This window comes from Balaenoptera physalus (assembly GCF_965194825.1).
Source record: "Balaenoptera physalus genome assembly, chromosome: 9".
Taxonomy (NCBI): domain Eukaryota; kingdom Metazoa; phylum Chordata; class Mammalia; order Artiodactyla; family Balaenopteridae; genus Balaenoptera; species Balaenoptera physalus.
In genome coordinates, this window is record NC_138888.1 from 28,360,565 (window position 1) to 28,384,362 (window position 23,798).

The following is a 23,798-nucleotide window of genomic DNA, read 5'->3' on the forward strand; positions in this document are numbered from 1 at the left end:
AAGCAGGGTTCTCTGCAAGGCTGCAGCAAGCCACCCACGCCCCAGTGGCAGCAGGAAAGTGTCAAACAGGAAAGCAGTTAACAAATTGGAGCTCCGGCCTGTAAAGCCAGATAAAGCTAGACGGGCTTGAGCTCCTTAAGTCATACCATTAACTTAAACCTAATTTTTTGGAGAAGAGGAGCCATGATTACCTTCCCGTCTGTGGAGAAGATACCAATGTACTATGCAGATCAAGAAGGCAGGAACTCATTAAATGACTTTGTAAGCCAACTTTTCACGACGGTGTGAACTGCTGCAATGGGAGCTCTCCTGTAATTCCAGGTTTTTCTCCCACTAGCTGAAAATAAAGTGGTTTATTTGCTTGGTACCAAAAAAAAAAAATTTTCTGTAAAACCAGAAATTCTTTCGCTTATTTAATATTATGTATCAGATGTCAAGCAGCCCAAAGTTATGGTAAATCCACAGAGTTGTGTATAAGAGCTGGAGTGAAATCAAAGGACGTGTTATTAGAATTGAGCTTGTCAAGGAATTAGGACCCAGAGTATCGGGCAGGTTGTTCTCTTGGACATTAAAATTCGAGGATGGTTGCAAGAGTTGGGATGAAGAGGACACAGGTGAACCAGGAGCTGAAGTTCTTAATTCTTGTGTTAGAGCAGATGTCTCAACCTTGGCTTCACATTGAAGTCACATGAGAAATTTTTAAAAATAAATAAATAAATGCCTGTCTCCACACCCACAAATTGATTTAAGTGGGCTGGAATGGGACCTTGGCATGGGTAGATTGCAAAAGCTTTCCAGGTGATTGTAATGTACAGCCAGCATTGAGAACCATTGTGTTAGAGTGACCACAAGGTCCAAAGGTAACAGCTGCAAAGATAAATAGAGGGTGTTATAGCCAACGTCAAGGCACCTAAGGAGGAGTACTGTTAAAGTATAATAGCCTAAAATCAGCAGCGGAGAGCTAAGAGGAGGCCAGTATTAATTCCAGCCCCCGTGGTTCACGGTTGGGTTATGTGTGAATGAACAGTTTATGCTGCAAAGAACTGAAACAAAAACAATTCTTGGTAAACTCCAGTTTCAAATCCAGCAAGGATTTATGGTGATGGTTGCCTATAACAGTATGGGACTACAAGGGATACAGTTGAAAGGACTGGCATGAAATTTTGCCGTGGGCAAATGTCACATGTGTAATAGTATCCATTGTTTGGAATTCACCAGATTTAAGAATTTAGGAAGATGCTAATATAAATTTAACCTAAAGACATATAATGCAATGAAAACATTTATAACATCGGCATAGAGTCATTGTGACAGCTAACAAGATTTGTAGTCTATGTCAGGTACTGTGTGCGATGCTATGAAAGACACAACCTTTACTTGTAGTGGCTTACTGGCTTACTGGTATTCCCAACTCTGCATCATGCTGACCTTTGAAATTAGGGTTACCTACCCCCCAACTTTGTATGTTCCTGTCTAACAGCCTTGAGCTAATTCTGCCGCAGCCAGAGGAGATATAAGGAACTCTGTCAGTGTCTTTCTGGCTGCCTCTTCCTGACATGCCTGTGTTCCTATGGATGGAAACCTCTTACCTGCTTCTAAGACTCCCCAGTTCTCACTGCCTGTGCCACTGCTCTACTTAGCAGAACTCGCTGCATCATAGTCTTAGTTTAGACTGTAATTGATTTTTTAATTCTCTGTGCCTTTTCTTCTCACAGACTGATCTCCATGCTTGAAATAGATCTTTATATTCATATCCCAACAGACAATTCTTCAGATATCCAACTTGACCCTTGAGGTCTGCTTCAGGCTATCCCACTGCTGCCCAAACCCTAATTCTAATAGATCTCAAAGAACTTGTAGATATGCAAGTAAAACATTTAAAAACATAAAATAGGTAAAGCAAGGAAGTTGCAGAGGATAAGAATACATTTAGGGAAGGAAGTAGAAAAGTTCTCATGGAGAAGATGGAGCTCGAATAAGGCTTTAAGGTTTAAGATGCAAAGACTTCTTTTGTTGAAGAACATGATTTGATCTGCTTTATCTGAATCCATGTGTTAAAATAGAATCTTACATATATGTATTTATCTTTACATGTGGAATGTACCACATGTATAGTTAGACAGTGTTTTACTTCCCTGTGGGAGAAAGTGTAAAGAATGACCTACATGTAGGTAAGAAGTCCCTGGGAAACGTTAATGTCATCCCAGGTAACCAAAATGCCTTGGGTACACTGTGAGTCATGACACAAACAGCCAGCCCTTGAGAAATGTGTAACTGGACTTCCTTAGCACCTGGCATAGTTGTATTTCTTCAGTTTCGTTTCTTTATCAGAATATGTTATGGTTTGATTTTTATCAAGATCCTGCCTTATAAGCCTACCACAAATTCTATCAGATGTTTAATTTCATGTACAAGTTTTATTTTTATTATCATATATGTTTTTTTTTTTTGTAAAAAAAAGAAGGGCATGAAAAATGATCTGTGATAAGTGACTAGAATTCGGGCGTGGGAGGGGTGGGTCCTAAGTTCGTAGAATTATAGAACTGATGACATGGAAGGAACCTTAGAGATCAACACTGGTGATTCTAGTCAACTCCTTCACTTTGTAGATGAGGAAATCAAGGTAGATCCAGGAAGGTTATAAGGGGTTTGTTCAGAATGACCCTCCTGGTTGGAGCTCGGCCTCCATGCTCTCAGGCTGGTGCCCTTTTTCCTCTACCACCTAGTCAGCGACACAGGCAGACAGCTGTTACCTGCACAGCCAGCCACGTTTTGCTTTTTTACGTCCGTGTTTTATGTTTGTTTCATTGTACCCTTTCTTCATGTGGAAGTCTTTAGAATTGTATTGTCTATACTTCTTAAGGAAAAAAGGAAAGAAACCTCCTCAGTAGTTTTTTTTTTCTTTTTTAAATTATTTCTATTCAAACTAGAGAATAAGAAGTAAAATTATACCTTTTGGCAGCTGCTGAATCTTCTAAGTCCTTCCAAGTGGGACACACCTGTTCTGTCGCTAAATGTACCAGGTACCTTCTAACATTTCGTCTGGGTCATTGAAGTGTTAGCGGGTGATGGCAGCATTTGGCTTCTCCACTGCAAGAGGAGGGGACGGGCCTTGTTCGTTACTCTCCACAATTGGCTAGAGAATCCCCAGACAAATTAACCTGTACCCCAAGGGTATAGGAGAACATTTTCCTCAAGCTCATTCCAGAACATTTTTATCACAGTGTGCTGTAAATTTGCATCTCATAAAAGGAAGAATATTGCTGCTACCAGGGAGGAAAGAAACTCAGAAGGTTTGGGAAAAAAGAAGTGCTGACAGTCTTAGTTTATTTGTGTTTGTATCGTGGACCATTTCTTTTTTAGGCTCTTTATTTTTGATAGCCTAAGTATTAATCTGTAGCATTCATCTATTTGGGGAGGAAAATTGTCGTTAAAGTTCCTTGTATAAAAATTTTAATTAATTTGAGGATTTACACTATAAAAGTAATATACTTTTTTTTTCCTTCATTGGAGTATAATTGGTTTACAATGGTGTGTTAGTTTCTGCTTTGTAACAAAGTGAATCAGCTATACATTTACGTATATCCCCATATCTCCTCCCTCTTGCGTCTCCCTCCAACCCTCCCTATCCCACCCCTCTAGGTGGTCACAAAGCACCGAGCTGATCTCCCTGTGCTATGCTACCTATCTATTTTACATTTGGTAGTGTATATATGTCCATGCCACTCTCTCACTTCGTCCCAGCTTACCCTTCCCCCTCCTGTGTCCTCAAGTCCATTCTCTACATCTGCGTCTTTATTCCTGTCCTGCCCCTAGGTTCTAAAGAACCTTTTTTTTTAGATTCCATATATATGGGTTAGCATATGGTATTTGTTTTTCTCTTTCTGACTTACTTCACTCTGTATGACAGTCTCTAGGTCCATCCACCTCACTACAAATCACTCAATTTCGTTTCTTTTTATGGCTGAGTAATATTCCATTGTATATATGTGCCACATCTTCTTTATCCATTCATCTGTCGATGGACACTTAGGTTGCTTCCATGTCCTGGCTATTGTAAATAGAGCTGCAATGAACATTGTGGTGCATGACTCTTTTTGAATTATGGTTTTCTCAGTGTATATGCCCAGGAGTGGGATTGCTGGGTCGTATGGTAGTTCTATTTTTAGTTTTTGAAGGAACCTCCATACTGTTCTCCATAGTGGCTGTATCAGTTTACATTCCTACCAACAGTGCAAGAGGGTTCCCTTTTCTCCACACCCTCTCCAGCATTTAGTGTTCGTAGATTTTTTGATGATGGCCATTCTGACTGGTGTGAGGTGATACCTCATTGTAGTTTTGATTTGCATTTCTCTTAATGATTAATGATGTTGACCATTCTTTCATGTGTTTGTTGGCAATCTGTATATCTTCTTTGGAGAAATGTCTGTTTAGGTCTTCTGCCCATTTTTGGATTGGGTTGTTTGGTTTTTTGATATTGAGCTGCATGAGCTGCTTGTAAATTTTGAAGATTAATCCTTTGTCAGTGGCTTCATTTGCAAATATTTTGTCCCATTCTGAGGGTTGTCTTTTCATCTTGTTTATGGTGTCCTTTGCTGTGCAAAAGCTTTTAAGTTTCATTAGGTCCCACTTGTTTATTTTTGTTTTTATTTCCATTTCTCTAGGTAAAAGTAATATACTTTTATATTACTTTTATATATTATACTTTTTTATATTTTATATACTTTTATATTACTTTTATATATTTTAAAACTCATAGTTTTAAAAATCCAAACAATAAAGAATAGTGTAAATGAAAAATAAAACTCCTCTGTCCTGCTAATATTCATGTTTACTCTGTTTCTTGCATATCCTGTTAAAAATGTTGCCTGCATATGTATACATACATGTCTATTCATGTCTGTTCTTTGTTTTGATGAAACTATGATCATACTTAATACTTTTATTTCACCAATATATCTTGGACATCTTTTTTTAATCTTTTGAAGTATAGTTGACATACAATATTAGTTTCAGGTGTGCAACATAGTGATTCAGCATTTAAATACATTATGATCACCACAGTAAATCTAGTAACCATCTGTCACTATACAAAATTATTACAGTGTTGTTGACTGTATTTCTTATGCTGTATATTACATCCCTGTAACTTATTTATTTCATAACTGGAAGTTTGTACCTCTTAATCCCCTTCACCTATTTCGCCTAATCCCTCATTCCCCTCCCCACTGGCAGTCACCAGTTTGTTCTCTGTATCTATGAGTCTGTTTTTGGTTCGTTTTGTTTGTTCATTTGTTTTTTAGATTCCACATGTAAGTGAAATCATAGGATATTTCTCTTTCTCTGTCTGACTTATTTCACTTAGCATAATACCCTCTAGATCCATCCATGTTTTCACAAATGGCAACATTTGTTTTTTTATGGCTGGGTAATAGTCCATTGTATATATACCACATCATCTTTAACCATTCCTCTATCAATATGGACACTTAGCTTGATTCGTATCTTGGCTATTGTAAATAACGCTGCAGTGAACATAGGGGTGCATAGGTCTTTTCGAATTTGTGTTTTCTTCGGGTAAATACCCAAAAGTGGAATTGCTGCATTATATGGTAGTTCTATTTTTAATTTTTTAAGGAACCTCCATACTGGTTTTCCACAGTGGCTGTACAAATTTACATTCCCACCAACAGTGCATAAATGTTCCCTTTTCTCCACATCCTTGCCAACGCTTGTTATTTTTGGTCTTTTTGAGGATAGCCATTCTGACAGGTGTGAGGTGATATCTCATTATGATTTTGATTTGCATTTTCCTGATGATTACTGATGTTGAGTATCTTTTCATGTACCTGTTGGCCATCTGTATGTTTTCTTTGAAAATATGTCTGTGAAGATCCTCTGCCCATTTTTCAGTTGGATTGTTTGTTAGATATTAAGCTGCATACATTATTTTGAATATTAACCCCTATCAGATATATCACTTGCAAATTATCTACTCCATTTCAGTAGGTTGCCTTTTCATTTTGTTAATGGTTTCCTTCACTGTGCAAAAGCTTTTTAGTGAGATGTAGTACCATTTGTTAATTATTGTTTTTGTTGCCTGAGAAGACAGATCCAAAAAATATTGCTAAGACCCATGTCAAAGTGTTTACTGCCTATGTTCTCTTCCAGGCGTTTTATGGTTTCAAGGCTTACCTTTAAGTCTTTAATTCATTATGAGTTTATTTTTGTATATGTTGGATATCTGTTCTTATTAGCACAGACAACTCTATTCTTTTCATACTTTCAAGGTACTGAAATGCCCTATTGTCTTTTTCTTAATACCTAAAATGCCCAGGTTTTTTTAAAGTTTCTGAAAATGCTTGGTTTTCTTCTTTTTTTAATTTCTAAAAAATGAAACCCATGGTAGAAGAGTACTTTCTACCTTCAGTAAATTTTTCAGTGTTAACACAACCAATTATGTTTTTGTATAAATGCCAGGTGTATAGTAATAATTACGCACAAGAATGTTAGATTATTTCTGTGAATGTGAAGAAATTAACTGTGATGTTTTATATATGTCTTTCTCTAAAAACTCATTAAATGAATAATAGTTATTAGTTTTTCTATTCCAAGATAGTTATTAAAATATCCATTATAGCTCATCTCTTCATTTGAGAAAAGTGTTATAGTTATTTTCAGTATTTTGCTTAGCATATAAAGTCAGTAAGAGCAGGCTGGGTTAATTCAAAAGAGCTGGCTTCCTAACTAAACTGCATACTCCAGTTGTATTCAGAAACAGCTGTTTTCTTGTCTAGTCCAAAACAAGAACAGAGAACCCCAAAGCATCAGATAACTCCATTGTAGTTCCTCTTCCAGCCAAACACATGCACACAAAATTTTACATTGATAATTCGGTCAACCTATCAGGAAGACAGTAGGCAGTGAATAAGTTGCCTTCAGTGTGCATATGTCTGCCTTATTCTAAAAAACATCTAATTTTTATTTACCCTCTTCATCCCAAAAGTAGACAGTTTATTGAAGCCTGGATTAATTGTGCTGTATATCACTATTTTCAAAAATCACTTCATATAGAAAAAAATTTTTCCCGTTTACTTCTCCATGTACCAGGAGTGCATCTGAATTATTCCTAACCATAGGAATTATATGATTTTATTACTGTGTTAAAGTCCAACAGCAAATTTATAATAGACAGTGGTAGCAGATTTTCCAACTACCTAAAAAGTTCATGTGCACTAAATCATTGAATACAATCATAATTATTATTGCCTTCTTCCTAATGCTAAAGAATAAAATCAATTTATATATTTTTTACTTTAGTAATTCATTTATCAAAGAAAATACAGTTGATTTAATCTCTAATTTGTTATGTTAAATAGATAAAAATTAATATATGCTTGGATTCACTTTAAAATTCCAGGAATATGTGAAGTTTTCTTTCTTTATCTGAAGAGAACTAAGGCAATATTTTAACTTACAAGTAAATTAAAGCTAAAGTGCTTATTGGTGTCCCTCAGTGCAGACGACACTGATACATATTTCTTTTTTCTCCATAATTTGGCTCAGTAATTTATAAATATTTTGAGGAAAAATGTTAATTTCAAAAAAAAAAACGTTATTTACATTTGAAAACTATCTTTTAGTCTAGAGAGTGAGTGGGACCCGATGATACGACAGCAAAGCCAGTGTGAGTCACCTCACACGCACAGATTCCACTCCCAACAGTAAAGTCCCTAAACATTCTACACGGAGGAACTCTAAAAGCCTCCAGAATCTCTCCTGCCCTGCAAGGAACCCATAAGGTTTTGACTCTATCAAAGGTCTGGTAACGAGTTTTACTACTCATTCTGCTCTTACACCGTTGCCTCAGCCATTGTCCATGCCAAGTGTACCTCAGCCTGTGCTTTGTCTCTTCCCCCGCAGCTACATTTCTTGCTGCTTTGGGCAATTCCCCTCCATGTTTCCAGGACCCTCTCACCCTCAACAGAGTGAGACCCCACAAACTGCTTGTCTTCTCACTTTATCTCTCCTGGGAGCAGGACCTAGATCATTGCCAGTGGTTCTGAAATAAAGGGACTGTGAGATAATCCCCCCATAGTCTCTACCCCAAAACTAGGTTTGGGGAATGTTTCACTTTCTTGATGTCTTCCTAACTCGCATTGCTTAAGATTTGTACAGAATAACATAAGGGCAAAGTTGTTTTCCAGTTTAGCAACCCTCTGATTATTCAGCTGGTTTGAGTCTCTGAGCCCATCCTCCATCACGTCTCATTTTCTTACACAAATCTTCCATGAAAACTCAGTTTAGAGAATAATATAAATTCTCAATAAAGACTTGATAATTGTTTCAATAAACCATTGATAAGTATCTGTAGGACTCCTTCATGACTCTGAGAAGGCAAGTTTGGATTCTAATCTTTGAACGATGAGATACGTGAAAGTATAAAATAAGTGATGCTGTACAGGGTCAAACCAACGTTCCCCTTGGCCCATACTCTCTCCAACAGTGGCTTCAAGGGCCGTTTGATAGAATAATGCAGTGTTTGCTCTCCATGATGATATTTGCAAAAGTTAACCTAAATATCAGTAACATCCCTCTTATGATCTATTACAAACCTAAAATGTGAAACATGTTATTGGGAAAGCTTCCCACCAGTCATTCCTAGTCATAAATTGCCCTTTAGGTAGTGGCAGAATTGATTGTTATCAGTCCCCCTGTCTTCTGACTTGACAATCAGCATGACCTTTCTTCATAAGTTCTCTGATACCCTAACTCTGCTGTCCTCTTGTTTTGTCAGGCACTCCAGGGTTTCTCAGACTTGGCACTATTGGCATTTGGGGCTTGATAATTCTTTGTTGAGGGGGAATATGTTGTGTATTGTAGGATGTTTAGCAGCCTCCCAGGCCTCTACCCACTAGATGCCAGAAGCACTAACCCTCTCCGGTTGTGACAATCAAAAATGTCTTCCAGACATTGCCAAATTTCCCCTGGGGGCCAAAAGGACCCCACCCACACCCCACAGTTGAGAACTACTGCTCTATTTTAGTAGAAATATATATAATATGTAATATTTTATACCCATATGAAGATGTGTGTTTTTCCTTAAATTACAATTCTTATTTTAAGATCTTGTTAAGGAAACTTTGCTTTCATTTTCCCATTACGTGCACGTATATAAGTCGTGGTGTTGGAGTTACAGACTACCCTACTTAAAAACAACAGCTTCACGTAAAGATGTATCCAGCTATGTGAGGCTCAATGTGATGAATATGATTAAAATGTCTCTTAATCAGATTTAGATATCTCCTGACGACCATTTATTTCCTTTGCTTAAGAAACTTAGCTGTATGCTAATCTTCACATAGACCATGGAAAATTAACGGTATGCTAATGTTATTATTATTATTACCTAGCAATCCCAATAATGTGGTCATAATGGTCCCTGATTTTAACATGGTCCTCCTTCAGTTGACATAAAAAAGGAAGAATCTTTTTTTATTTGAATGTCTCTTTTATCCTCATAAACCATGTGCACAATGAAAGATCTCTGAACATACTGGAACAGGTTTGCTTTTATCACTCTTTTACTAAACTTTTTTGTACTTAATGAGTCTTTTCTTTCTTTTACCCCTATTTCTGCTTCCCTGTTACTGTGGGTGTGTTTAAGCAGCAGCCTCTTACCCACTGCTGTATCTCACACGAAGGAGAGACAATGTTTGATAGACCTCCAGAGGTTGGCATCTCCCTTGTGAGAAAATGTCTTGACCATGCCTGCCTGCTTGCAGAGTCACTGACTGGAAAAGCAATATCGTTCCCAAGATCACAGGAGAAAACATGCCTGGGCCAAGACCATGAAGTCTGCATACTGCCCTGTCCTTAAACTCACTGGCAGGCATAGGTCTAAATTACATTTCAAATTGAATTTTTCCATATGAACAATCTTAGTATATGGGTCACATTTTTTTTTTTTGGTTGATTTAGTTTGATTTGGTTTTTTATTGTAGAGACATAAAACATGGAAGACTATATGACTTAAACTGATCATGAAAGTAATTATATGCCCAAATATCTAAGTTATGAAATAAAATTTCATGTTTTATTGTATTTTTTTTAAAAAAACACCTTTAATTAATTATTTATTTTTTTTTGGCTCTGTTGGTTCCTCATTTCTGTGTGAGGGCTTCTTCCACTTGCAGCGAGCGGGGGCCACTCTTCATCGCGGTGTGCAGGCCTCTCACTATCGCGGCCACTCTTGTTGCGGAGCACAGGCTCCAGACGTGCAGGCTCAGCAATTGTGGCTCACGGGCCCAGTTGCTCCGCGGCACGTGGGATCTTCCCAGACCGGGGCTCGAACTCGTGTCCCCTGCACCGGCAGGCAGACTCTCAACCACTGCGCCACCAGGGAAGCCCTGTATTTTGTTTGCTTTTTTTTTTTTTTTTTTTAACATCTTTATTGGAGTGTAATTGCTTTACAATGGTGTGTTAGTTTCTGCTTTATAACAAAGTGAATCAGTTATACATATACATATGTCCCCATATCTCTTCCCTCTTGCCTCTCCGTCCCACCCACCCTCCCTATCCCACCCCTCTAGGTGGTCACAAAGCACCGAGCTGATCTCAAGGTGCTATGCGGCTGCTTCCCACTAGCTATCTATTTTACGTTTGGTAGTGTATATATGTCCATGCCACTCTCTCACTTTCTCCCAGCTTACCCTTCCCCCTCCCCGTATCCTCAAGTCCATTCTATAGTAGGTCTGCATCTTTATTCCCGTCTTGCCCCTAGGTTCTTCATGACCATTTGTTTTTTTGTTGTTTTTTTAGATTCCATATATATGTGTTAGCATACGGTATTTGTTTTTCTCTTTCTGACTTCACTCTGAACGACAGTCTCTAGGTCCATCCACCTCACTACAAATAACTCAGTTTCGTTCCTTTTTATGGCTGAGTAATATTCCATTGTGTATATATGCCACATTTTCTTTATCCATTCATCTGTTGATGGACACTTAGGTTGCTTCCATGTCCTGGCTATTGTAAATAGAACTGCAATGAACATTTTGGTACATGACTCTTTTTGAATTATGGTTTTCTCAGGGTATATGCCCAGTACTGGGATTGTGGGGTCATATGGTAGTTCTATTTTTAGTTTTTTAAGGAACCGCGATACTGTTCTCCATAGTGGCTGTATCAATTTACATTCCTACCAACAGTGCAAGAGGGTTCCCTTTTCTCCACACCCTCTCCAGCATTTATTGTTTGTAGATTTTTTGATGATGGCCATTCTGACCGGTGTGAGATGGTACCTCATTGTAGTTTTGATTTGCATTTCTCTAATGATTAATGATGTTGAGCATTCTTTCATGGGTTTGCTGGCAATATGTATATCTTTTTTGAAGAAATGTCTATTTAGGTCTTTTGCCCATTTTTGGACTGGGTTGTTTGTTTTTTTGATATTGAGCTGCTTGTAAGTTTTGGAGATTAATCCTTTGTCAGTTGCTTCATTTGCAAATATTTTGTCCCATTCTGAGGGTTGTCTTTTCGTCTTGTTTATGGTTTCCTTTGCTGTGCAAAAGCTTTTAAGTTTCATTAGGTCCTATTTGTTTATTTGTGTTTTTATTTCCATTTCTCTAGGAGGTGGGTCAAAAAGGATCTTGCTGTGATTTATGTCATAGAGTGTTCTGCCTATGTTTTCCTCTAAGAGTTTGATGGTGTCTGGCCTTACATTCCATTTTGAGTTTATTTCTGTGTATGGTGTTAGGGAGTGTTCTAATTTCATTCGTTTACATGTAGCTGTCCAGTTTTCCCAGCACCACTTATTGAGGAGACTGTCTTTTCTCCACTGTATATTCTTGCTTCCTTTATCAAAGATAAGGTGACCATATGTGTGTGGGTGTACCTCTGGGCTTTCTATCCTGTTCCATTGATCTATATTTCTGTTTTTGTGCCAGTACCACACTGCTTGATTACTGTAGCTTTGCAGTATAGTCTGAAGTCAGGGAGCCTGATTCCTCCAGCTCTGTTTTTCTTTCTCAATATTTCCTTGGCTATTCGGGGTCTTTTGTGTTTCCATACAAATTGTGAAATTTTTTGTTCTAGTTCTGTGAAAAATGCCAGTGGTAGTTTGATAGTGATTGCATTGAATCTGTAGATTGCTTTGGGTAGTAGAGTCATTTTCACAATGTTGATTCTTCCAATCTAAGAACATGATATATCTCTCCATCTATTTATATCATCTTTAATTTCTTTCATCAGTGTCTTATAATTTTCTGCATTCAGGTCTTTTGTCTCCTTAGGTAGGTTTATTCCTAGATATTTTATTCTTTTGTTGAAATGGTAAATAGGAGTGTTTTCTTAATTTCACTTTCAGATTTTTCATCATTAGTGTATAGGAATGCAAGAGATTTCTGTGCATTAATTTTGTATCCTGCTACTTTACCAAATTCATTGATTACCTCTAGTAGTTTTCTGGTAGCATCTTTAGGATTCTCTATGTATAGTATCATGTCATCTGCAAACAGTGACAGCTTTATTTCTTCTTTTCCAATTTGGATTCCTTTTATTTCCTTTTCTTCTCTGATTGCTGTGGCTAAAACTTCCAAAACTATGTTGAATAACAGTGGTGAGAGTGGGCAACCTTGTCTTGTTCCTGATCTTAGTGGAAATGGTTTCAGTTTTTCACCATTGAGAATGATGTTGACTGTGGGTTTGTCATTCATGGCCTTTATTATGTTGAGGAAAGTTCCCTCTATGCCTACTTTCTGGAGGGTTTTTATCATAAATGGGTGTTGAATTTTGTCGAAAGCTTTCTCTGCATCTATTGAGATGATCATATGCTTTTTCTCCTTCAGTTTGTTAATATGGTGTATCACGTTGATTGATTTGCGTATATTGAAGAATCCTTCCATTCCTGGGATAAACCCCACTTGATCATAATGTATGATCCTTTTAATGTGCTGTTGGATTGTGTTTGCTAGTATTTTGTTGAGGATTTTTGCCTCTATGTTCATCAGTGATATTGGCCTGAGTTTTCTTTCTTTGTGACATCTTTGTCTGGTTTTGGTATCAGAGTGATGGTGACCTCGTAGAATGAGTTTGGGAGTGTTCCTCTCTCTGCTATATTTTGGAAGAGTTAGAGAAGGATAGGTGTTAGCTCTTCTCTAAATGTTTGATAGAATTCGCCTGTGAAGCCATCTGGTCCTGGGCTTTTGTTTGTTGGAAGATTTTTAATCACACTTTCAATTTCAGTGCTTGTGATTGGTTTGTTCATATTTTCTAGTTCTTCTTGGTTCAGTCTCAGACGGTTGTGCATTTCTAAGAGTTTGTCCTTTTCTTCCAGGTTGTCCATTTTATTGGCATATAATTGCTTGTAGTAATCTCTCATGATCCTTTGTATTTCTGCAGTGTCAATTGTTACTTCTCCTTTCTCATTTCTAATTCTATTGATTTGAGTCTTCTCCCTCTTTTTCTTGATGAGTCTGGCTAATGGTTTATCAATTTTGTTTATCTTCTCAAAGAATCAGCTTTTAGTTGTATTGATCTTTGCTATCGTTTCCTTCATTTCTTTTTCATTTATTTCTGATCTGATCTTTATGATTTCTTTCCTTCTGCTAATTTTAGGGGTTTTTTGTTCTTCTTTCTCTAATTGCTTTAGGTGTAAGGTTAGGTTGTTTATTTGAGATGTTTCTTGTTTCTTGAGGTAGGATTGTATTGCTATAAACTTCCCTCTTAAAACTGCTTTTGCTGCATCTCATAGGTTCTGGGTCTTCGTGTTTTCATTGTCATTTGTTTCTCAGTAGTTTTGATTTCCTCTTTGATTTCTTCAGTGATCTCTTGGTTATTAAGCAGTGTGTTGTTTAGCCTCCATGTGTTTGTATTTCTTACAGATTTTTTCCTGTAATTGGTATCCAGTCTCATAGCGTTGTGGTCAGAAAAGATACTTGGTACAATTTCAGTTTTCTTAAATTTACCAAGGCTTGATTTGTGACCCAAGATATGATCTATCCTGGAGAATGTTCCATGAGCCCTTGAGAAGAATGTGTATTCTGTTGTTTTTGGATGGAATGTCCTATAAATATCAATTAAGTCCATCTTGTTTAATGTATCATTTAAAGCTTGTGTTTCCTTATTTATTTTCATTTTGGATGATCTGTCCATTGGTGAAAGTGGGGTGTTAAAGTCCCCTACTATGATTGTGTTACTGTCGATTTCCCCTTTTACGGCTGTTAGTATTTGCCTTATGTATTGAGGTGCTCCTGTGTTGGGTGCATAAGTGTTTACAATTGTTATATCTTCTTCTTGGATTGATCCCTTGATCATTATGTAGTGTCCTTCTCTGTCTCTTGTAATAGTCTTTATATTAAAGTCTGTTTTGTCTGATATGAGAATTGCTACTCCAGCTTTCTTTTGATTTCCATTTGCATGGAATATCTTTTTCCATGCCCTCACTTTGTCTGTATGTGTCCCTAGTTCGTTCTGAAGTGGGTCTCTTGTAGACAGCATATATATGGGTCTTGTTTTTGTATCCATTCAGCCAGTCTGTGTCTTTTGGTTGGAGCATTTACACCATTTATATTTAAGGTAATTATCGATATGTATGTTCCTATTACCATTTTCTTAATTGTTTTGGCTTTGTTATTGTAGGTCTTTTCCTTCTCTTGTGTTTCCTGCCTAGAGAAGTTCCTTTAGCATTTGTTGTAAAGCTGGTTTGGTGGTGCTGAATTCTCTTAGCTTTTGCTTGTCTGTAAAGGTTTTAATTTCTCCGTCGAATCTGAATGAGATCCTTGTTGTGTAGAGTGATCTTGGTTGTAGGTTTTTGCCTTTCATTACTTAAAATATGTCCTGCCACTCCCTTCTGGCTTGCAGAGTTTCTGCTGAAAGATCAGCTGTTAACCTTATGGGGATTCCCTTGTATGTTAGTTGTTGCTTTTCCCTTGCTGTTTTTAATATTTTTTCTTTGTATTTAATTTTTGATAGTTTTATTAATATGTGTCTTGGTGTGTTTTTCCTTGGATTTATCCTGTATGGGACTCTCTGTGCTTCCTGGGCTTGATTTACTATTTCCTTTCCCATATTAGGTGAAGTTTTCAACTATAATCTCTTCAAATATTTTCTCAGTCCCTTTTTTTTTATCTCTTCTTCTTCTGGAACCCCTATAATTCAAATGTTGGTGCATTTCATGTTGTCCCAGAGGTCTCTGAGACTGTCCTCAATTCTCTTCATTCTTTTTTCTTTATTCTGCTCTGCAGTAGTTATTTCCACTGTTTTATCTACCTGGTCATTTATCCATTCTTGTGCCTCAGTTATTCTGCTATGGATTCCTTCTAGAGAATTTTTAATTTCATTTATTGTGTTGTTCATCATTGTTTATTTGCTCTTTAGTTCTTCTAGGTCCCTGTTAAACATTTCTTGTATTTTCTCCATTCTATTTGCAAGGTTTTAGATCATCTTTACTATCATTACTCTGAAATCGTTTTTCCGGTAGACTGCCTATTTCCTCTTCATTTGTTTGGTCTGGTGGGTTTTTACCTTGCTCCTTCACCTGCTGTGTATTTCTCTGTCTTCTCATTTTTCTTAACTTACTGTGTTTAGGGTCTCCTTTCTGCAGGCTGCAGGTTCGTAGTTCCCGTTGTTTTTGGTGTCTGCCCCCAGTGACTAAGGTTGGTTCAGTGGGTTGTGTAGGCTTCCTGGTGGAGGGGACTGGTGCCTGTGTTCTGGTGGATGAGGCTGGATCTTGTCTTTCTGGTGGGCAGGACCACGTCCGGTGGTGTGTTTTGGGGTGGCTGTGACCTTATTATGATTTTAGGCAGCCTCTCTCCTAATGGGTGGCATTGTGTTCCTGTCTTGCTAGTTGTTTGGCATAAGGTGTCCAGCACTGTAGCTTGCTGGTCGTTGAGTGGAGCTGGGTCTTAGTGCGTTGAGATGGAAATCTCTGAGAGAGCTTTCGCCATGTGATATTACGTGGGGCCGGGTGGTCTCTGGTGGACCAGTGTCCCGAGCTCGGCTCTCCCACCTCAGAGGTTCAGGCCTGACACCTGGCTGGAGCACCAAGACTCTGTCAGCCACGTGGCCAGGTACGTTGGGAGTTTCTTGCCTTTTGGGAAGTCTGAGGTCTTCTGCCCGTGTTCAGTAGGTGTTCTATAGGAGCTTTTCCACATGTAGATGTATTTTTGATCTGTTTTTGGGGAGGAAGGTGATCTCCACGTCTTACTCCTCCGCCGTCTTGAACCTCTCCTATACATATATTTGCCCTCAATAAATTATGAGCCTGAGAGTTACTGTGTCTGTTTAATGTTGTTTGTTGGGAAGGAATTTGAAATCCTGGATGGATAGTGCTGGTAAGAATTGAGATTCAAACCAGAGGAAGGGGAGAAGGCAAGAATGGGAGGAGTTGACAGGGATCAGAATAATCCATGCTTACCGGCTACTAAGCGAAGTCAGCTTCACACACACAGATCAGGAATCAGTCCTGATCTCTCCAACCCGCACAGATTATTGGTTTGTTATATGCCAGAGTAGGAGTTCTCAAACAGCTAGGCCTTAGAATCACCTTGGGCACTTGTGTGAAAATACCAGTGCCCAGACTCTACCCTAAACATGCTACTCTTTGGGAGATACTCCTTTATATTTTTGAAAGCTCCTTTGTAGACACAGAGTTATGGAATTTTGCTAGAGAATGTTCTTCCAGCCTCATCAAAGGAATAACATATCTACTTCAGGCCCTTTGATCTCAGGCTATAAACTTCCAATTGACCTGACTAAATATGAGTCTATAAGCCATTACACACAGCCATGTGAAACCAACAGGAATCAACTTTCCAACAGTCATATTCCCCCCAAAGTTCCCACCTTAGTACTGGACGTGTAGGATATTCTCTATGAATGATTACAATTTGATTGAGACAGAGCTCCCCAAAACTTCATAGATTTGTCAAGGAATAAGATTAGGAAAGGTAGCAACTAAGAACAGTAAAATAGTAATTTGGTGGATGCACAGAAGCCATGCCTAAAAATACACAGTCAATTTTAGTCATTTACAGCAATTATGTTCTATAAATTCACCGTGAACACTGAATTAGTGAATTCTAAACCAATGCTCCTAGAGGAAATGCAGGATTAGGTTCTTGAGAGCCTCTGGTCACAAGATTTCCATCAACCAATCAATACATAACCTTGTTTTATGTGTATGTCTGTCTAAAGACACTTAATTTAATATAGTTGAGTCATTAAAATTGGACTCATGCACTGTCACTTGCACCTAAACAAAGCTTAACTAGTACACATACTTTATCTGTGGGACACCTCAGCCCTCTTGTACTTAGTCACACTAGACAACACTGCAACACTATGCTTAGGGACCATTTTAAACAGCAAAATCACCAACAAAGAGCACAAAAATGTGAAAAACATGGCACTAAATAGATCATAAAAAGGACACTTGTTTACTGTATGAGAGCTGAAACAGTAAGACGGAGCATGAGAAACATTGCAAGGCATTAGGAGGTGCTAACGTTCCTCCCTCAGCTGGGAACGTGTGCATTGGGCAGCTCAAATGTGTCACCACTCTGCGCCAGTGCATGTATTCAACTGTGACAGCACCACACGCGTTGATTTGGGGGTTACAAGTAAATTTTAGTGAGTAGGCAAATTTGCAAATAGGGAATCCACAAATAATGAGGATTAGCTGTATTTTGAAACTGTATTGAAAGTACACAGTCGTTTTATAAAACCTGTAAGTCTTTATAATAAAGATGAAGAAGGAAAAGGTCAGGCATAAGAAATTGGATCAAAAGTGTAACCTACTATTCCTAGCATGGCTCATGCATATGACTTTTTTCTTCTGTTCCTTTCTTTGTCTTTGGATGGAATAAAAGGGCCATAACTTCTTTAAGGCAGAGACTGTGTCTCGTTTAAAATTGAATTCCCAGCATCCGGCACAAAGCAGGTATTCAGTAAATGTTTATTGAATGAAGGAAGGATCAGGCAAACAAATAGGAGCAGCTGTACTGAGGTATGTATTAATCTTCCAAATCAGACCTGACCCTGTCGAATGTCAGCAGGGATGGTGTTGCTCACGGGCAGATGGTCAACAGTGCACAGAGGACTGCAATGGACTTGGTAAAATTGCCACGTCTCCTTCGGTCTCTCCAGTTTCCTTCCCTTATCGCCCATCACTAGGGAATAGTCCAGTCCCAAAAGAGGCAGTGGGTGACCCAAATGATTCTTTAGTTTGCAGAAATTTTTTTTAAAAAGAGGGAGGGGTGGCATTCTGATGTTTCCTGCCTTCTTGGTTATCTGCTATCAGTTTTCACTCTCCCCAAACCAGCTCACTTAGATCACCAGGAAATAAATGCATGGAAGCAGCACTTATTTACCAGTTTGATGTCATATACATATGGCACTTGGTGTGACTTGGCATACAGGTCTTACCAGTCCCCAGGCCTGGGAGTAAACCAGTTGTCCATTTCTCTCACTTCTACTCTGGAATTTCATCACTGCTAAAGAAAAGCACAGAATTGTGGTGGTTGTCTCTGTGTCATACTTGTGGTTCCCAGCCTCAGTGAGACCCGTGGTCTTGATCATCTTTTTGTTCTTCCTGACTGACTCCCTACCCCATGCTTTACAGTGCCTGCTCACAGTAAGGTCCACCTAACCTCTTACTCCAGGCTGACTTTGTCTCCCTGCTTTCTCTGTGTTTCTGTTACTTCCCCTTCCTTCTCCAGCTGCTTTCAGATCATAGAAAGAAGTGCCCTCCTTTCTATGGCCAATCTCTTCACTTGTATTTTTGGTCATTTTCCCCTCCCACATTCTTCTAGCCTCACTCAGCCAATGACCTGCATCCTCACTCCTCTACTCCTTTGGTGTCTTTGTAGTTTATTCATTTAACACATATATATTGAATGCCTGCTGTTTTTCCAGGCACTGTGGTAGAATGTTGTCTGGACGGTGTAATGGTGAATTAAACAGAAATAGTCCCTCCACTTACAGAACTTACAGCCTAATGAGTGAAAGTAACTGTAATTAATGAGTCATAAAACTAAAACATAAGCAGTGAAAGGACAGTGAAGGGTAGCTGTGAGGCCTTGTGGTGAGAAGTGGATGGGTTAGTTTTTGTAAGGGGGTGGGGGGCAGGAGGATACGTTTGAGGCATTAGAAACAGCTTGTGCAGAAACCCTCAAGTAGCTAGAAGTGCTCATCAGAGAAACTGAAAAACCAGCTGGTCACAGGGGAAGGGATAAGGGATAAAGCACACGATGGAGGGAGGGACTGTTTCCAGCAGTTTACAGACCATGTGAAAAAATCCTCCATATGCCAGCTTTCTGGGTCATTAACACCTCTGCTTTTTTCTGTTTCCTTAATGTTTGTAACAGTGCGCTTACCTCTCCTGTTTCTCTCTCATTCTCTGGCTTTGCCTGCCACTGTAATACAAGCCTTCTCCAAGATACATGCTGCATGTTTTTTATTTTTCTCTAGCACTTTTTTCTGGATTATCCTCTACCCCTATCATTTCAAATATTACTTTGGTATTTCAGATGTATCAAATTCTACATACGTAACTTCGGCTCCTGTTCTGAATTCCCCAAGTGTATTTCTAACCGCCTACTAGAAATTTCCACATTCACGAAGGTGTCATTCTGGAGTCTCTGGTCCAGTGTGCCCAAAACCAAATCCATTTTTAAAAACCCAATTTTCTTCTTCTCTACTCCAGTGTGTTATGGAATCATCATCTACCTTCACCTTTAAGGAGTTCTCTTTTGAAAGAACAGTCAAATATTGGGGGTTTTACAGCATAAAAGTCTGTTTTGGTAGAGTTCTATATGAAATGCAAGGGAGCAAATAGAAGTGGCCCCTGACCCAAGCTTAATGAAGTCAGGAAAGGCTTTCCAGAGGGGTTGATTTCTAAATTGAGTTTTATGGGAGGAAGAGCATTCCAGGCAGACTGAACAAATATGAAGGCATGGCACACAGGCCACCACAAATATTTCATCATGGCTGGAGCCTAGGCTGCAAAGTTAAAAAGAGAGAAAGCTGAACCTGAACGAGGAGACGGGATCAAGAAGATCCTTGTATGGCATGTGAAGGAGCTGGATTTGATCCTGGAGACACTGGGGAGCCATTGGAGGATTTAAAACATGGAGGATGGATGGCATGATCAAATCAGTTGTTTCAAAAGCTCATTCTGTAAGCTCCGAGAAGGGGGGAAAAACAAAAAAAGCAGTGAAATAAGACCCGGAGAGGCGGTTGCAGCAATCCGAGCCAGCCGTAATGAGAAAGTAGGGTTTGGTGAGGAAATCCATGTGAAGGAAAAGGAGCAACCTAGGTTTCTAATGTGACCATCAGTGTGTAAAAGCAGAAGGGCCCTTCAGCGCAAGATGCGCTGTGTGTAGTGCCTGTGCGGCAGCCAGGGGGCTCGGGAGAGATTTGCTGAGAACTCAGGCTTGCGAGGTAGTTCTGATGAAGATGGATGGTTCCAAGTGTATTTTCAGAAAAACTGCCATATTTACAAGATTTGCTGAAAACTAACGATTGCCAAATCATTTTGAAGAAAACTGGAGATCCAGGTTCTGGGTATTGATTTGGAAGTCTTTAGCATAAACATACCTGTCGAATCCATGGGAACAGAGGAGTGTACAGAACTAAAGGGTAGAAGGCATTAAGGAGCACCAGTTTTTTTTAAAGAGTGCACTGAGGGGGAAGAGCCTGGGAAGGATATTGCTGGAACCAGTCCCCCAGCCCCTACCTGTGGAGGTCTCCACGCTCCCATTCTCCAGTCTTTACTGCACCGTTTACCTGCCTACCAGAGGTACCTTCCTAAAATAGAAATCAAGTCGTGATTTACCAGCTCAGAAATCTTAGCTGATGCTATATTTGTCTTTGAAGTCCAAATCTCTTAAGTTTTAATCTAGCTCTCATCCCTCAGAGATTGAACAGAAGTTCTGACCTACTTTTCCTCATCTCCCAAATCACCCTCCCGTGTATGCTGCCCTGCAGAGGCAAAACCTCACACCTCTGCTTACCCCGTTTTCTCTAGCTGTATAGTTTTTGTGCTACGCCAACTATCAGAAATTCAGTTTATCCCTTAGGAGACAGCTAAATGCTCCCTCTTCTGAGAATCCTTCTCAAAAGCCTCCAGTTGCAATTCAAGACTTCTGTTCCTTTATATCTGCACATTTTTTTTCCTTTATCATAATGTGGATCTCCCTCTGCTTTGTTGGTTGTCTCCATGCCTTTCCCTGTTAGAGTATAAGCTCTTGGAGCCTACTTAGCTTTGTATCTCCAGGGCGTGTAGCACGGTGCCTTGCCCCTAGAGTGGCTTTCCGTTAAGTATTTATGGTTGTTGTCATTTTTAATTGGCATAATTAGTATCCCAAACTACAAATCATGAATCAAGATGAAGGCCTTTACTTTTTGTTTTAATATACTTATAGAAACTGCATCTTAATGCAGAGGAATATTTTGTCCTTAAGGAAAAGCATAATTGGAGGATTTAGCGTCAAATACAACTCAAATAATCAACAATAAATTCTAAAATCAAAGAATCAACAGCAAACTTGTATGAATATTTAAAGTCATAAAATTATGCTCCCAGAAACATAATTTTAGCAACAGAGAAAACCTGAAAGAGCTTATCTAGTCGAGTGGTTTGTAAACTCTCTCCTCTATAGAGCCCTGTTCCTCAGGGCTCTGTAGGGTAGGTCTGGGGAGGTCAGGTTTGCCAGACCACCAAACCTAGCTTCACCTAGAGAAATTCTACTTTTCAGTGTTTGTATGTGAGGCTTTCAAACAAAATTGTATTGAAAACGAGTTTTGCTTTTAAATCAGTTTGAAAAACAGGATTAGTTAAATCAGTTTGAAAAACAGTAACCTTCAGGCTACTTCTGTAATCTTGGTGACTCTGGGCCTCCATTTCCTCATCTGTAAAATATAAGAATAGTGCTATGATAGTTCATGCTTTTATTCTAAGCACTTCCTGTACATTTTCAAGTAAGAAAAACAGACCTCAAGAGAAGTTAAGTGGCTTACTCAGGCCACATAGAGAGTTAATGACAGAACCAAGATTAGAATTTAACCAACAGCCCTCGTTGTTGGGGTTTTTTTCTTTTCAATAAAAATTCCTACAAAGTGGGTATAAAAAAATTGCAGATATTAATTCTTTGGAAAAGGTAGATATCAGGAGGTATATAAATAGCTTTAAAAATAGAGCTCTACTATATCATAAATTTGCCTTATTTAAAGCTGGTGTGCTACTGCAACAAACATAGATTGAACATTTACTTAATTTTACATTCATTCTTCAAGTTTATAGAAATATTTGGGGGAGTTGTTTGCATGGCCCATTTCTCTTTTACAAAGTTATTTATGAGTTGTTTCTTCTTGGTAAATCTCCGTGTAATCACTGGAGGCACTGAAAATCATTCCATTAATCATTCCTTTCATGTTTGTCTCACTGCATCTGAACTTAAAAACATCACTACGAAGTTGTGAGGGTTTGGGAAGCAAGAGTCTCCAGATTCTGATCCTTTCATTCATCTCCTTTGCTTTGCTCATCTTCCTCTCTTCATCCCCTCCTCTCCAAATCAAGGGTATCCATGAAGAGGAAATGAAGTCACAAAACAGCTGAGAGGTGTGTGTGGACAAGAGGGAAAGAAGGGCAATCATGCTCCTTGGCCTTGATGGGGGGTGAGGGTGCTTATGGGCTGATTGTCTCATAGCCTTGGGCTTTTTTGTTTAAAGATAAAGTGAAACAAAACAGCTCACAGAGACACTTCCTTCTTCCCCCTCCTTCTGCCTCCATACCCATATGGCGCGCTGCTGCTGAGACCAAGGAATGAGTGAGTAAAGGTGTTGAGAAGTGAAGTATTGGTCCTAAAGAAATAAGTGTCCTTTTACAAATCAGTGTCAAGACTTTGTAATGTGGATCTCCTACTAATTTGTGATTCATAGGATTTGAAAATAGGTTAAGCCAACCTTTGCATCATGAAAAAGGACTTGGATATGCCCGCTACAGTAATGCAGTAATACAGTAGGAAACAGGGCAGGAACCATGTTTAACCTGCTTAAGACAGACTTTCTGAGGACATCACAGCACCCATTTCATATGAAAAGACTATTAGAAGCAGGTTTGGTAAGACCTGCACATAGTAATATGTTGTTACTCATTTGTCAGGGTCACAACAAGCAAGGAAAAGTAACACTGATGTAACAGTGATGTATAATTCAGTCTGACTTCCCTTCCCTAAACCTCTGGAGTAGACTTATATTCTGATTAGAGCCATTAGGTTGGGTTTTTCTAATCCAGTAGTTTTACAACATTTCATATACAGTTGGCCTTCCTTATCCACGGGCTATGCATCTAAAGAGTCAACCAAACATGGATCGAAATTATTTGGGAAAAAAATTCCAGAAAGTTTCAAAAAGCAAAACTTGAATTTGCCATGCTGGCAACTATTTACATAACATTTACATTGTATTTACAACTATTTGCATAGCGTTTACATCGTATTAGGTATTATAAGTAATCTAGAGATGATTTAAAGTATACAGGAGGTTGTTAGGTTATATACAAATACTACACCATTATATGAGGTACTTTAGCATCTGCAGATTTTGGTATCTGTGCAGGTGGGAGTGTCCTGGAACCAATCCCCCTTGGATACTAAGGGCCGACTGTATATACATGTATTTAAGGTAAGGTATTGCTCTTGCCTTGGGCAAAGAGAGAGAAGTAATACTTAGACCATGTAAAAGAAGCATCTGACCTTTAATCTGATGGCTGTGTTTGGAATTTATTTCATAAGTCT

General features: G+C 38.8%; 1 protein-coding gene across 21 annotated transcripts in view; it reads left to right on the plus strand.

The window, feature by feature from the left end:
• The window catches only part of AHI1 (Abelson helper integration site 1), a 224,297-nt gene that overhangs the window by 161,167 nt on the left and 39,332 nt on the right, over positions 1-23,798 (plus strand). For 2 of the 21 annotated variants that reach the window (XR_014267266.1, XM_082474465.1), the window contains exon 27: positions 22,580-22,621. The exons of 18 other annotated variants lie outside the window; for them this stretch is intronic. Coding sequence is in view for 2 of the 3 variants with exons in the window: in XM_082474465.1 (XP_082330591.1) it covers positions 22,580-22,618 (39 nt within the window). In the remaining variant the exon portion in view is untranslated. Of the gene's footprint in view, positions 1-22,579; positions 22,622-22,731; positions 22,751-23,798 lie in introns of those variants that run through there. One more of the 21 variants, XM_082474466.1, reaches the window with a different exon arrangement.